Here is a 15,066-nt window from a genome sequence, read left to right as displayed (position 1 = left end):
CTGAAATGTGCCACACTTTAAAACACCGAATGCTACACAGCAAACTGGAACTGTTGCCACACGGTCCATAAGATACTCCAACATGAAACAAAACGCCCTAAGTGTACTAGAAATAAACACGTATGATATCACAAAGAAACACAACATTACAGTCATTTTTACAGGAACATGAACTATATTCATTATTCTAATACAAAAAATGTATATCACCCCAGAACTTAGTACATTCCTTCACAGACTACACTACAATCAGAAAAGACAAAACACATAATAAAGGCAAACTTAAAACTATTTTTTCTACTTAAAAAAGATAGTAAACATTACAGTAGAAATAGTAACCAAACACAAAACAATTTACAAAATCATGAAAATTTATATACCACCCATTATGTCTTCCTAAGTATGGAAGATAGAAGAGTTGTTCATAATATCACAATGTAACATGTATGCAGAATACATTGAGGAAATAGATGATATTTGCACAATGACCCTTGTCAATGATCCAGTCTTCCTGAAAAGTGGACAGATATGTTGATTGTAAGAATTTAAGGTGCAGAAATTGAAATTTGTGGAAATAAACTAGAGCAGTAGTTTTGTGATGGTACTTTTTTCTGTATCTTCCTATATTGTAGCATACAGGAAAGTAGCAACACTCATTAAGTCCCATTTCCTCCCCTCCAATTTTATCATGCCTAGCTTCAAATGCACGTACAGCTCCAACCCAATCTATATCCTTGATTTCCAATTATTTTTAGATTTGAATTTGTGCTTTGTTCCAGCTTGGGCTATATCACCTAAGCTATTCCAAGTACTTATGAATCTTTATGGAGAACTATTTTGTACAGTGGTGTAAAAACTGGGATAATTATATTCCTGGTGTACTTGTTCCATCAACCAATCTGTTGCCCTTGATCTCTCTTTCGCAAGATCTGCAGCACTCAAGAAAACAGTGACGGGCACAGGTGTTGAGAAGTAGCACCTTCACATGATGGCTCTGAGGTGATGAAAGGACACTGGAGCCATTCATCAACACATTCCCCAGCATAGCCTGAAAGCATCCACCTCTACCAGCAGTTAAATGTGCCAAATGTTAATGAAATTTGTGTTGCAAAGATAAAGGAAAGTTTTGGTCATATCTTTACATCAATTGAGTATATGAATTTTGTAATTATGCTCAAAGGGACTTGGTCATTAAAAATACAGATTACAATTGATCAGGGGATTCAAACAGCATAGGCATAGTAGGGAAAATAGTCCCCTTTCTCCAGCCTGTTTTATTTTTGTATTTTTAATAGAAAAACTAAGCAGAGTCATTCTTTCCAGGTTGATATGATGAATGGTACAAATCTGGATGGCGAGAATGAATCACCAAGCCTGAACCATCATGCAACTGAAATAAATAAAGGTTGGCTAGCACAGGGAAAGAGTTTCAAACCCGGATGTGAATTGGATTCTGTCGAAACTGATGAAGGATCCAAACCATTTGACTTTGCTCCATACAAGGCTCATCAACAGCAATGTGCCCTCAAGGAAGATGCCAGTACAGTTGAGGGAGGATATGTAAATGAAGAAGCTTGTGTATCTGAATATGGGCATAAAATTGATAGTGATTACTCTGTCCCATCGGCAGTTTTAGGGTTATGCGCTCGTGGTGGTAGACGCAGGGAGAGGAAGAAGAAGCACCAGTGTTCCCTCTGCGATGCCACCTTTACTCACACTGGCAGTCTGAACCGGCATATAAGGACTCACACTGGAGAGAGGCCGTACAAGTGCAGTCTGTGCGAGTCTGCTTTCTCGCAGGCGGGGAGCCTCAAACTGCACATGCGCACGCACACCGGGGAAAGGCCATACACGTGTGCAATATGCGGCCTCTCCTTCACGCACAATGGGGGCGTCAAGCAACACATGCGAACTCACACAGGCGAGAGGCCGTTCAAGTGCACGGTGTGCAGCGCTGCCTTCTCCCTCGCAGACAGCCTCAAGAGACATTTCCGTATCCACACCGGTGAGAAGCCCTTTGAGTGCACGACCTGCGGCTCCGCCTTCGCCCAGGCCAGCGGTCTGAGGCAGCATGTCATGATACACACGGGAGAAAAGCCATACAGTTGTTCTTTGTGTTGCGTGGCTTTCAACAAGATGGGCAGTCTCAAGGTTCATATGATGACCCACACAGGAGAGAAACCGCACGAGTGTGAGGTATGCCACAGCAGATTCGCCAAGGCCGACGGCTTGAAGCAGCACATGAGAATCCACACAGGCGAGAAGCCGTACCAGTGTGTCTTGTGTAACGCGGCCTTTTCCTTGACGGGCAACTTGAAGCGACACATGCGGATCCACACAGCAGACCGGCCCCACAAATGCACCTTGTGCGGCACCACCTTTGCTCAGCCGGGCAGCTTGAAAAACCACATGATGACGCACACAGGTGAGCGGCCCCATAAGTGTACATGGTGCCAAGCTGCCTTTGCTCAGTCTAGCAGTCTCAAGCAGCACATCAGAACCCACACGGGCGAAAAGCCCCACCGGTGTGTCGTCTGCACTGCAGGGTTTTCCCACGCCGGTAGCCTGAAGCAGCATATCCGCATTCACACAGGAGAAAGGCCGCATAAATGCCACCTTTGTGATGCCGCCTTTGCCCGCTTGGGCAGCCTGAAGCAGCATCTTCGCATGCACACGGGAGAGAAGCCGCACACGTGCTCCTTCTGCCACAAGGCCTTCTGCAAGACGAGCACCCTCAAGAAACACGTCATGACGCACACCAAGAAAAAATTCTACAAATGTAAATATTGTCCGGCTGCTTTCGTCAAACAAAAACAGCTCGTGAAACATCTTGCGGTGCATTCTAGTCAAAAGGTTTATAGTTCGTCGTCTTCCACCATGTTTAAGTTGGAAAGAATTAGTGAGGATAGCGAGTGTCTTGGAAAAATAGCCAATAGAAGTGATTCCGACAAGTATGTAAGTGGCAGTACCCCTCAAAGAGTTGATGCCAATGTGGAAATCAAAGTGGAAGAGCATGAGGTGGACCAAGAGTTCTAATTAGCATGGGGAAATTTCGGCTCACACTGAAGCCGAATCAAAGCTCCTATTTGGCCTGGTGATGTCTATAGGGATGATTGGATTCACTCATATGGGAGGAAATGGGCCCAGTTTGGCCAAGACCCTTTGGCGTAATTCAAATCTGGTGGTCACCATAAAATCTGCCAAGGAAGTCATCAAATTGAAGGAGATGATTTAGTGTGTCTTTGGACAAGACCAAACATGGGTGTGCTGGCCTGAGTTATGTGCCATATATTTTGGTAGAAAATGAGACAAATTACAAGAATGTAAAATTATGTTGTAAGGAATACCACCGATTATTTTTCATCTGTGAATGTTTCTGGTAAACTTGCAGTAATTTAGAAATGTGGATGTCTGTATTTATTATTGGGTGTGTGTTTTGATGAGAATGTAGTCAAAGATAATTTATTGGACTGCTGTTTACTTCTCCTTACTGAATGTTGTACCTGCAAACAATAGCTTATCAAGTCTTCTGTTTTGTATGATGTTTTAACTGTAGGTCATGCAATGGGTCACAGTAGCTGACATGCATCATTTTACTTGTACAAGTGGGGGCTAGGACTTCCTCCATGTCCTCTCTAGAAGGAGGGTATGCTCTATCGATTTCAACTTGATCCTTCAGGCGCGACTCGTTGAGACTGCGCTGCTGCCACATCACTCTCCTCATAGGGTCTTGCTACATCTCTATATATATCTTTGCATACATCTTGGGTGGCAACGTCGCATGAGCCACGTTGCCATGTGAAATGGCAAGTTAATAGATTTGTTGTTTTTTCAAATTCCAAGCCATTCCTAACACTATGCAGTCGTATCATGAATGTGTGTATATATATATATTACACACATGTATCCATAAATAAAAATTGTACAGAATAACAGTGAGACATCGCCATGCGTAGGTCATCGTTAGATATGTAAACAATAGGGGTTTACTTTGGACCATGCCAAAGGGCTCAAGTTAGTCGATTGGCTATAACTGCTGTCGCACCACCTAAGATTGATTCTTACCAACGAAGTCGATGTAAGGTAGTGACTGAGTTTAGCAGTGCATATTCAGTCACTGTCAGAATTTTCCTCCAGTTGTCTGGCAATAACTTCATTCTTCCGGCGAAGGTGCGTAGTGGTGAGATCAGACAAATAGCAAATGCCGCTGCCTTAATCTGTAGGTAAAGGCGGTGAATCTGGATCTGCATACTTTGTGCCAATGTGGATGGGGTTATGTGTATCTGCTTTGCTCATCCCAAATGGAGAGCTGGGTTAGAAAAACCGTTTCCAAAGCAGTCCTTCCTAGTTTTACTTGACACCCCACCACCCAACCCCCTCAAGATGACCATTGTTTTGCAAATAACAAAGATGTAACAAAAAGAGGGAGTAGCATTCGTCCCGAATACAAGAAAGCTTCTTTGCTGCACTCCTACCCTGCTCATCAATGGGACAACAACAATGCCTCACTCACACCCATGGTAATCTATTATGACGACACTGTGGAGATTGCCCATACCTACCTCCCGCAAACAATGAAGAAAACAGTTGCCACTGATGATGCAACAGAATGACTGAATACCCACCCACCACTGCTCTAGTTATCACATTCTCGAAATTTACCCGCCCTGCCAGCTCCCATCTCGGCGGTGAGGTGCCATCCCATTCCTCCCTTGAGGAGGCCCAGGCGGGCGAAGAATGACAGTGACTCTGTGCTCTAGCAGGTAGTGGTGACGGGTGCCTGCAATGCAAACCTAAGAGATGGACTCTGACTTGGGTTACCCAAGACTTAGTCCTAAGCACTACCCGTGGGCCGGCCATCTCTCGGTGCTCGATGACCCTTTAACCCATTCAACTCCGATGACAAGATGTCTTGTCATTTGGTCAAATAAAACAAAAAATCATAAAACAACAAAATGTTTGATGATCAAACAGCACCAGAAAAATATGACGTCGTCAGTCCTCCTCCTCTTCGAGGAGGACTGACGACGTCATATTTTTCTGGTGCTGTTTGATCATCAAACATTTTGTTGTTTTATTATGATTTTTTGTTTTATTTGACCAAATGACAAGACATCTTGTCATCGGAGTTGAATGGGTTAAAGCAAATAGGTAAATTCATAAAAAAGAAAATCCCAACATACACCCTCAACTCCCCCTGGGGAAAGAAAAATAGAAAAGCCCCCACCATCTGAAAAATACCTCTCTCCCAACTAAATGTGACCTGACAGCACAATACACAGTGAAGAAACCTCGACAAGACCAGTCTATTCATCCTCTATCACACACACCCTATCTGACGCATCACACAAACAATTGTATCCCCATATAGCTAAACATGCTTTGCTAAGCAGTACCGAGTGTGAGGGAGTTGCAGATTTGGACTTTGCTATTTGTATAATGTACATACATATATCAAAGGCTTTTTCCCCTTACACGGGAGGTAGCCAAAAAGAAAAAGGCATAGAAACCACTCTCACCCATTCCATTTCCTATATATTCCACTCCCCTCCACCCTCCTCCCTCCCTCCCTCTTATCTTGGCACCTCCTGGATGACGGGTCATCCCTGCATCCTGTCCACTGCCCTGGGTCAGAAGCATTGTCGCAAGACGCAACACATCCACAGCAAGGCCGCTTCATAAATTCGGCGACCACCCCTCTCCGTCCCCTCATGCAGAAAAGGAGAAGATGGGGAGAAATCCCTTCGGGCTGCGTCAAATTTTTTCTCATACTTCCTCATCCCCCATCCCCACCCACTCCCCCTCATGCATCACAGCATCATCTATACACAACCCATCTCCATTCACCCCTATCTTCTGTCCTCTCCCGTCCTTCCTCCACAGACATTCCTCTCTTTTGTAATGCCCCTTTCACCCCATCCATCTCATCCTAGGACGCCCCAGCATATTCACTCCTTCCACCTCTGCCTTTCACACTTTTACTAATCTTTCTTCACTCATTCTTTCCATGAGTCCACACCATCCTAATACTCTTTCATCAACCCCATCTCCCAGTTCCCTTTCCACCCCTGTTCTCCTCCTCACCTCATTTCTCACTCTATCCAGCCTAGTAACCCCTATCATACTTTTCAGACATTTCATCTCAAACGCATTCAAACTCCTTCTCTCTTCCTCTCATGTTCCATGTTTCTGCCCTGTACAATGCTGTTGGCATAATCACTCCTTCATATAACCTCTTAGCATCCATTCCCAGATTTCTATTTCTCCTTACACTTTTCAATCCACCAAGGCATTTACTCACTTCTCTCAATCTACATTCTACCTCCACCCCCACTCCTCCCTTTCCTGCCACATTCACATCCAAGTATCTAAAACTACCCACTTCCTCCAGTCTTTCACCCTTATTGCTCACTTCCAGCCTGCTGTCACACTCTCCCCTTGTACATCTCATCACCTTACTTTTGCCCACATATATCTTCAGCTTCCTTCTTTTACACACCTTCTCAAACTCTGTCACTAACTTCCTCAATACCTCTGATCCTGCTACAAGCACAGTGTCGTCAGCAAACTTCAACTGGCTAACCTCCCACTTTTCTCCCTTTTCTTTAATCATCTCCAACCCCTGACCCACTACCATTGCATTCACCTCTCGCACTACCCCATCCATGTAAAGATTGAACAGCCAGGGTGACATAACACATCCCTGACCAAGTCCCACCTTTACCTCAAACCATTCACTCTCTCCATTTCTAATCCTAACACAAGCTCTACTACTCTCGTAAAAACTCTTTACTGCTCTTAACAGCTTTCCTCCCATCCCATATATCTGCAGTACTTCCCACAGTGCCTTCCTGTCTACCGTCATAAGCCTTTTCCAGATCCATAAAAGACCAAAAAACATCCTTACCTTTTCCTATAGCTTTCTCATATATCTGTCTTACCACAAAAATCTGATCTACACAACCCCTACCTGTCCTACAACCACACTGCTCCTCACCAATTACTCCCTCTATTCCTCTCCTAATCCACTCAATCAAGACCCTCCCATAAGCCTTCACTACACTCAACAAGCTGATCCCTCTGAAACTACTATACTCACACTTGTCCCCTTTTCCCATGTAAAGCGGAACTATACAGGCACTCCTCCAGTCCTCCGGCACTCTACCCTCTCTTAAACAAACATTGAATAACCTCACCAACCAGTCCACCATAACTGTACCTCCTTCAGACAGCAACAGTTTTATCTCGAATTTCATATTCCTCTAGGGTTTTTATCCCACAAAAGAGGCCTCACTTCTACCACTCTTATTAAATTTTCAATGTCAATATCTTGCTCCATTGTCAGAGATCAATCTTGTGGAAGTGCGCTATATATGTTTGTCATACGATGTCTGTACGAATACTAACGGAAGTGTGAAGGCTTCTATTGAAATATAAAGCCTACTGCCACCGGGCACGGGTACGGAACCGGACAAGCCCAGTGGGATGCATGAATTCTGCCAGGCGACGGATCAATCAACCACCCGCACACTGTGAAGAGGGACATAGAAACTATCAGTCGACTGTTTTGTCCACGGTTGAACCGCATAGTGCGAAAGACTTCTAAAACGACCCTTTAGTGGGGCGGTTTAGCTCGAATATTCAAAAGGATTGTGCATTTTGTGATACAAGCATCAAATTTGGCACAAATTGATATATGGCGAACATTTTCAGATATTGAGCCACTCGGAATTCTCCCTTCATGTCTGCCATATTGGAATTCAAAATGGCCGCCATTTGAAATCTACATTTTCGATTATCTTTGGGTCTAATGCTGCTATTGACTCGATTCTGGTGTCTAAATGTATGTTTTGGGGGGCAAGGAATCCAATGAAAACAATCTACATCGCATATTTTGTACCAATGAGCCGCCATATTGGATTTCAAAATGGCCGTTGTTTGAAATCTACATTTTCGATTATCTTTGGGTCTAATGCTGCTATTGACTCGATTCTGGTGTCCAAATGTATGTTTTGGGAGGAAAGGAATCCGATGGTTACAAACTGCATTGTGTATCTTTATAAATTAGCCAAAATATTGGATTTCAAAATGGCCGCCACTTGAATTCTACATGCGAGATTACCTCTGGGGCAAATATTTTTTATAGTACATGACAATATTTGCTGGTATCCATTTTTCAAAATGGCATACTTTATTACAGTACTCCACTTAATTCATGAGAGATGAATATTGATCATCATGTATTTTTGACAAGACAACATTTTACTCAAAGTCTGTGAAGACACTGACATTCTACAATGGTCTGATATTTGAGGCAAGGTATACATCGGTACTGAAGGTATGTGTACATAAACTGTCATGTTAACCAGTTCAGCACTGCCACAAGTAAATGAATGTTGTGGACTCATCTTCATGTGCAGTCCCCTTCACACACACACACAGAGGGCTGTGCACTTAACCCATTCAACTCCGATGACAAGATGTCTTGTCATTTGGTCAAATAAAACAAAAAATCATAAAACACCAAAATGTTTGATCAAACACCAGAAGAATATGACGTCAGTCCTCGCTTCGTCATATTTTTCTGGTGTTTGATCAAACATTTTGGTGTTTTATGATTTTTTGTTTTATTTGACCAAATGACAAGACATCTTGTCATCGGAGTTGAGAGAAACTTAAACAGCTCGGTCTTGTTGCTGTCCACTCGTAGGAAGTTCTGCCAGTTTCCTGGAATGGATGCGGCGGCCAGCACACGTCTCCGCACGCCTTGTCCCCGCTTTGCACGTGTACTACCTTTCAGTGAACCAGCAAGGTAAGTATCCCAGATCAGATCCAGGCGTGACACTGTTTGCAGCTTAGTAGATATGATGTGCGACTCATCTCCCATCTTCCTCCCCACTTTAGCATTAAAGTCTCCTATTCCCAACGTGTACTTACTTTTTTCTTGATCCATAACTTGACTTAAATCATCGTAGAAGAAATAAATTTCATCTTCTGAACTGTGTGAAGTTGGTGCATAAACCTGAACTATCTTTAGAGTGTACCTTTTACACAGCCTAATCGAAATCCAAACTCACCTGTCTGATAAACTACTGAACTTGACTACGTTCCCAGCGACCTCTCGGTTTATCAAGAATTCTACTCCACTTGATCTTTCTTTGTACTTACCTCTCTAGTAGAACAGGTGGTGACCATCTTTTAATTGTATCAGCTTTTCTTCCACTCTTCGGACTTGGCTCAGTCCTACGATATCCCACTTGAAGTTTACAAAGGATTACAAAGGCGGAGCATGCCGACAGGAGACCTTTTGATCCATATCTAGGTCGAATGCGAAAAAAAAATCATAATAATAAAATAATAAATAAAAACTATAACAATGTAAATAACGATAAAATACATAAATAAATGCATAGGTATAGTTAAATAATAAACAAATAGGTAAATAGTAAATAATAATAAATTGACATATAACTAATAATAAATGAAAATCAGACAGACAAATGATAGCAAAACAAAAACTAATAATATAAGATAAATTATAATCATTACAGCATCTTAGGTATTTATTTAAATGATTCTTAAAGCTTCGAACTGAACTACATTGCACTACCTGTGCAGGAAGTTTATTCCATTCATTAACTACACGGTTGGCAAAGTTGTTTCTACCCACTTCCAAATTGAATCTATTACCGGACAGTTTGAGACCATTGTTTCTTGTCTGATTTTCATTCAATGTGAAAATAAACATGAAGCCCATTAGACTCATCAGGAAGCAATTTTAGTTCCTAAAAGGACGAATATAATTTGCCTGACAACTGCATGAAGTAACAGGCTCCCTCAGCTCAAGAAGAACGAGTTTATGGAAACTCGAGGAATACCGGAAAAAAATCCGTCTAAAAGAGCCATACATAGTTACATAGAAAGGGCACACATATTATATGGGCTACCAGAAGGAAGGAAAACATCCGTATACCATCCAAACAGACACAGAAAAGAGCTTAAGAACAAAGACGCTCTTTACGTCATGACAGTAACAGAGCTGAAAGAAGCCTTCGTCAGAAAGAGCCATAAAGAGTTAAAGAGAGGGCAAAGAAAAAGTTCAGTAAAGGAATTAGTCTTAAAGAGCCACGCACATGGGGAGATCACTCTCCCCTCAGCTGAATAAAATCGCCTGACGGCATAACAGAAGGATCACAAGATATTCAGAACGCAGTCGGAGGCCCGACCTTGAGAGGTGTTCCTCTTAGCTGAATGAAATCGCCTAGTTAGGTCGTCGTTACTTACGGCGATGGTCGAGAAGGTGGCGGTTCGATTTCTGCCACCGGCAAAGTTGAACCAAGGGCATGGTTCATTAAATTCCATGCTACAAAGTCCTCTGGAAGGCACCGTTCTATATACATATATGTATATATATATATATATATATATATGTATATATATATGTATATATATATACATATATATATATATATATGCATATATATACATGTATATATATATACATGCATATATATACATGTATATATATATACATATATATGTATATATATATACATATATATGTATATATATATACATATATATACATATATATACATATATGTATATGTATATATATATACAAATACATATATATATATATATATATATATATATGTATATATATATATGGGTATGTTTAAGACAGATTGAACATTTTTAGAAGCTCCGCCATGGGATACGAACCCTGACCCGTGCGTCGATAATCACGAGGCCAAGACGCTAGCGACCATGCTACATGGTGATGGTTCAAAAGGACTGTACTAATCCCCGACCACGCTTCACGTAACATTGGAAGATCTAGTCTCATTTTCATCTAATCCCGTATTAGGCGAGCCCTCCGACAAGTTTGGTATGTTTAAGACAGATTGAACATTTTTAGAAGCTCCGCATGGGATCGAACCCCGACCCGTGCGTCGATAATCACGAGGCCAAGACGCTAGCGACCATGCTACATGGTGATGGTTCAAAAGGACTGTACTAGTCCCCGACCACGCTTCACGTAACATTGGAAGATCTAGTCTCATTTTCATCTAATCCCGTATTAGGCGAGCCCTCCGACAAGTTGGGTATGTTTAAGACAATGTTACGTGAAGCGTGGTCGGGGACTAGTACAGTCCTTTTGAACCATCACCATGTAGCATGGTCGCTAGCGTCTTGGCCTCGTGATTATCGACGCACGGGTCAGGGTTCGTATCCCATGCGGAGCTTCTAAAAATGTTCATATATATATATATATATATATATATATATATATATATATATTTATATATATATATATATATATGCTGTACACACACGCTGTACACACACCATATATATATATATATATATATATATATATATATATATATATGCGTAAATAACCACTAGGAAAAGTAAACTAACGAAGCAGAGCGCTTTCGTGTAATTACATCTTCAGTGCAGATACAAAGAAGGAATTATAAGATGAAGAAACAAGGTACAGAATATATGACATAGTGAAGAGGGCATTCGGAGAGGTAGTGGAAGAGGTACACGTGACGGACGTATGGGCCGTCCTGGTAGCCAACAAGTATGGGACGTTTGGGCCGTCCTGGTAACCAACAAGTATGGGACAACTGCTCATAATTTATATTACAATTCAAACAATTTTGAAATTTCATGAGAAATAAAACTATCTAATTTGTACAAACCTTGATGAAGATTAACATTTATCCCCTTACTAGATTTGATCAAACTGCATTCAATTAAATTTCTTTCTGTTATGTTGTTGTTATATGTGATGACTTTAGCGTTATCCCAGTCAACTGGGTGGTTAAAATGGTTCATGTGGTTGAATATACCGCTAGATTGGTTTCCCTCTCTAACGTATTTCTTATGTTGATTGATTCGTGTTGTGAGTGTTTTAGCAGTCTGACCAACATAAAACTGATTACATGATTTGCAAGGTATTTTGTACACACACCCTTTATTACTATTGACAGAATTATTTATGAGCAGTTGTCTTACAGTGTTCTTGTTATTGAAAACTACATTAATGTTAAATTTACGTAACATATTTGGAATATTTTGCAGGTTCTCTTGGTACGGTAAAATTAGCAAGTTATTCATATTGAAAGTTTGAGTTGACCTAAGGTTGTAAAATGTCCTTTTAGCACGATTGTAAGCTTTATCAAGAACATGTGTGAGGTATTGTAGCTTAGTACCAATGTCGTAAATACATCTTATTTCATCATCGATGTACTCTGGGCTGCAAATGCGTAGGGCCCTGAGGTACATCGACGAAAAAACAGATATCTTTACGCCATCAGGGTGTGAGGAATAATAGTGTATATATGAACAAACATTGGTTGGTTTGCGATATACACTAAACTTCAACTCACTTTCACGGCGGTAGATATTACAATCAAGGAAAGGCAAAACGCCTTTTTTCTCTATCTCCACCGTGAACTTAATGGAACTGACCAAATTATTAAGCTTACATAAAAAATAATTTACATTATCTTGAATGGGCCACAGACATAGGATGTCATCAATGTACCGCATCCATGTAATGTTGGGGGGAATGATCTTACTTAAAATTTTGGTTTCAAAAAACTCCATATATAGATTACTCAATACGGGGGAGAGAGGATTACCCATGCTCATTCCAAATTTCTGAGAATAGAATTTATCATTAAATTGGAATTTGCAATCTTTAACACACAATTTGATCAGTTCAATTAAGGTGCCTGAAGGTAATGGTAAATCGTGCTTATTTAACTCTTCTTTAAGATAGATTAAAAGGTCATCCAGGGGAACTTTCGTAAACAAACTAACAATATCATAACTTACCAATTTAAATTCATAGTCTGGTTTTACCTCATTAACAAACTAAGTGAGGTAAAACCAGACTATGAATTTAAATTGGTAAGTTATGATATTGTTAGTTTGTTTACGAAAGTTCCCCTGGATGACCTTTTAATCTATCTTAAAGAAGAGTTAAATAAGCACGATTTACCATTACCTTCAGGCACCTTAATTGAACTGATCAAATTGTGTGTTAAAGATTGCAAATTCCAATTTAATGATAAATTCTATTCTCAGAAATTTGGAATGAGCATGGGTAATCCTCTCTCCCCCGTATTGAGTAATCTATATATGGAGTTTTTTGAAACCAAAATTTTAAGTAAGATCAGAAAATCCTTAAGCACGTATAGAAAAAATAAAAATGTAGAAAAGACGATGAATTTTGACAATTGTGTTCATATCAACACTGAGCGAAACATTCTGAGAAAATCCTTAAGCACGTGTGGAGAAAAAGTTCTAAAAATAAAAAGACTATTCATTTTGACATTTTGGTTCACATTAAAACTACGCGAAACATTGAGAAAATTCCTCAACACCTGTAGAGACAAATGTTTTAGAAATACAGAAAAGACGATGAATTTTGACAATTGTGTTCATATCAACACTGAACGAAACATTGAGAAAATCGTTAAACATATGTAGTTTTTTTTAATATAGAAAAGACGATGAATTTTGACAATTATGGTCATTCTAACACTGAACGAAACATTCTGAGAAAAATCTTAAACACGTGGAGATTTTTTTAAATATAGAAAATACGATGAATTCTGACAATTGTGTTCACATCAACACTGAACGAAACATTCTGGGAAAATCCTTAAGCACGTATAGAAAAAATAAAAATGTAGAAAAGACGATGAATTTTGACAATTGTGTTCATATCAACACTGAGCGAAACATTCTGAGAAAATCCTTAAGCACGTGTGGAGAAAAAGTTCTAAAAACAAAGACTTGACATTTTGGTTCACATTAAAACTAAGCGAAACATTGAGAAAATCCCTCAACACGTGTAGAGACAAATGTTTTAGAAATACAGAAAAGACGATGAATTTTGACAATTGTGTTCATATCAACACTGAACGAAACATTCTGAGAAAATCCTTAAACATATGTAGTTTTTTTTTTTAATATAGAAAAGACGATGAATTTTGACAATTATGGTCATACTAACACTGAACGAAACATTCTGAGAAAAATCTTAAACACGTGGAGATTTTTTTAAATATAGAAAATACGATGAATTTTGACAATTGTGTTCACATCAACACTGAACGAAACATTCTGGGAAAATCCTTAAGCACGTATAGAAAAAATAAAAATGTAGAAAAGACGATGAATTTTGACAACTGTGTTCATATCAACACTGAGCGAAACATTCTGAGAAAATCCTTAAGCACGTGTGGAGAAAAAGTTCTAAAAATAAAAAGACTATTCATTTTGACATTTTGGTTCACATTAAAACTAAGCGAAACATTGAGAAAATCCCTCAACACCTGTAGAGACAAATGTTTTAGAAATGCAGAAAAGACGATGGATTTTGACAATTGTGTTCATATCAACACTGAACGAAACATTCTGAGAAAATCCTTAAACATATGTAGTTTTTTTTTAATATAGAAAAGACGATGAATTTTGACAATTATAGTCATACAAACACTGACAAATGTGTTTATATTAACACTGAGCGAAACATTCTGAGAAAGTCCTTAAACACGTGTAGATTATTTTTTAAACATAGACAAGACGATGAATTTTGACAATTGTGTTCATATTAACACTGAACGAAACATTCTGAGAAAACTCTTAAACACGTGGAGAGATTTTTCTTAAATATAGAAAATACAATGAATTTTGACAATTGTGTTCACATTAATATTGAACGAAACATTCTGAAAAATCCTTAAAGACGCATGGAAAAAATATGGAAAATACGATGAATTCTGGCAATTGTGTTCATATTAACACTGAACGAAACATTCTGAGAAAGTTCTTAAACACGCATAGAAAAAATAGAGAAAATACGATGAATTTTGACAATTGTGTTCATATCAACACAGAACGAAATAATCTGAGAAAACTTTTAAGCACGTGTAGAGAAAAATGTTTTAAGAATGAAAGTCTCACCGAGATACCCCATTTCTTGAAGAATTCGGGCAATTCTTCACTAGCCAGATTCGTTCCGCCGTCCGTCGACAT

General features: G+C 39.6%; 1 protein-coding gene across 1 annotated transcript in view; it reads left to right on the top strand.

Annotated features, from left to right (window-relative positions):
* The window catches only part of LOC143031824 (uncharacterized), a 9,220-nt gene extending 5,757 nt beyond the window's left edge, over positions 1-3,463 (top strand). The window contains exon 2 of the mRNA XM_076196150.1: positions 1,324-3,463. Within this exon, the coding sequence (XP_076052265.1) occupies positions 1,330-3,036 (1,707 nt within the window). The 5' untranslated portion in view covers positions 1,324-1,329 and the 3' untranslated portion in view covers positions 3,037-3,463. The remainder of the gene's footprint in view (positions 1-1,323) is intronic.
* The last annotated feature ends 11,603 nt before the right edge of the window (positions 3,464-15,066 follow it).

The sequence above is a fragment of the Oratosquilla oratoria genome, chromosome 12, assembly GCF_046742065.1.
Source record: "Oratosquilla oratoria isolate Oo_2021 chromosome 12, ASM4674206v1, whole genome shotgun sequence".
Lineage (NCBI taxonomy): Eukaryota > Metazoa > Arthropoda > Malacostraca > Stomatopoda > Squillidae > Oratosquilla > Oratosquilla oratoria.
This window is presented reverse-complemented; position numbering and strand designations above follow the sequence as displayed.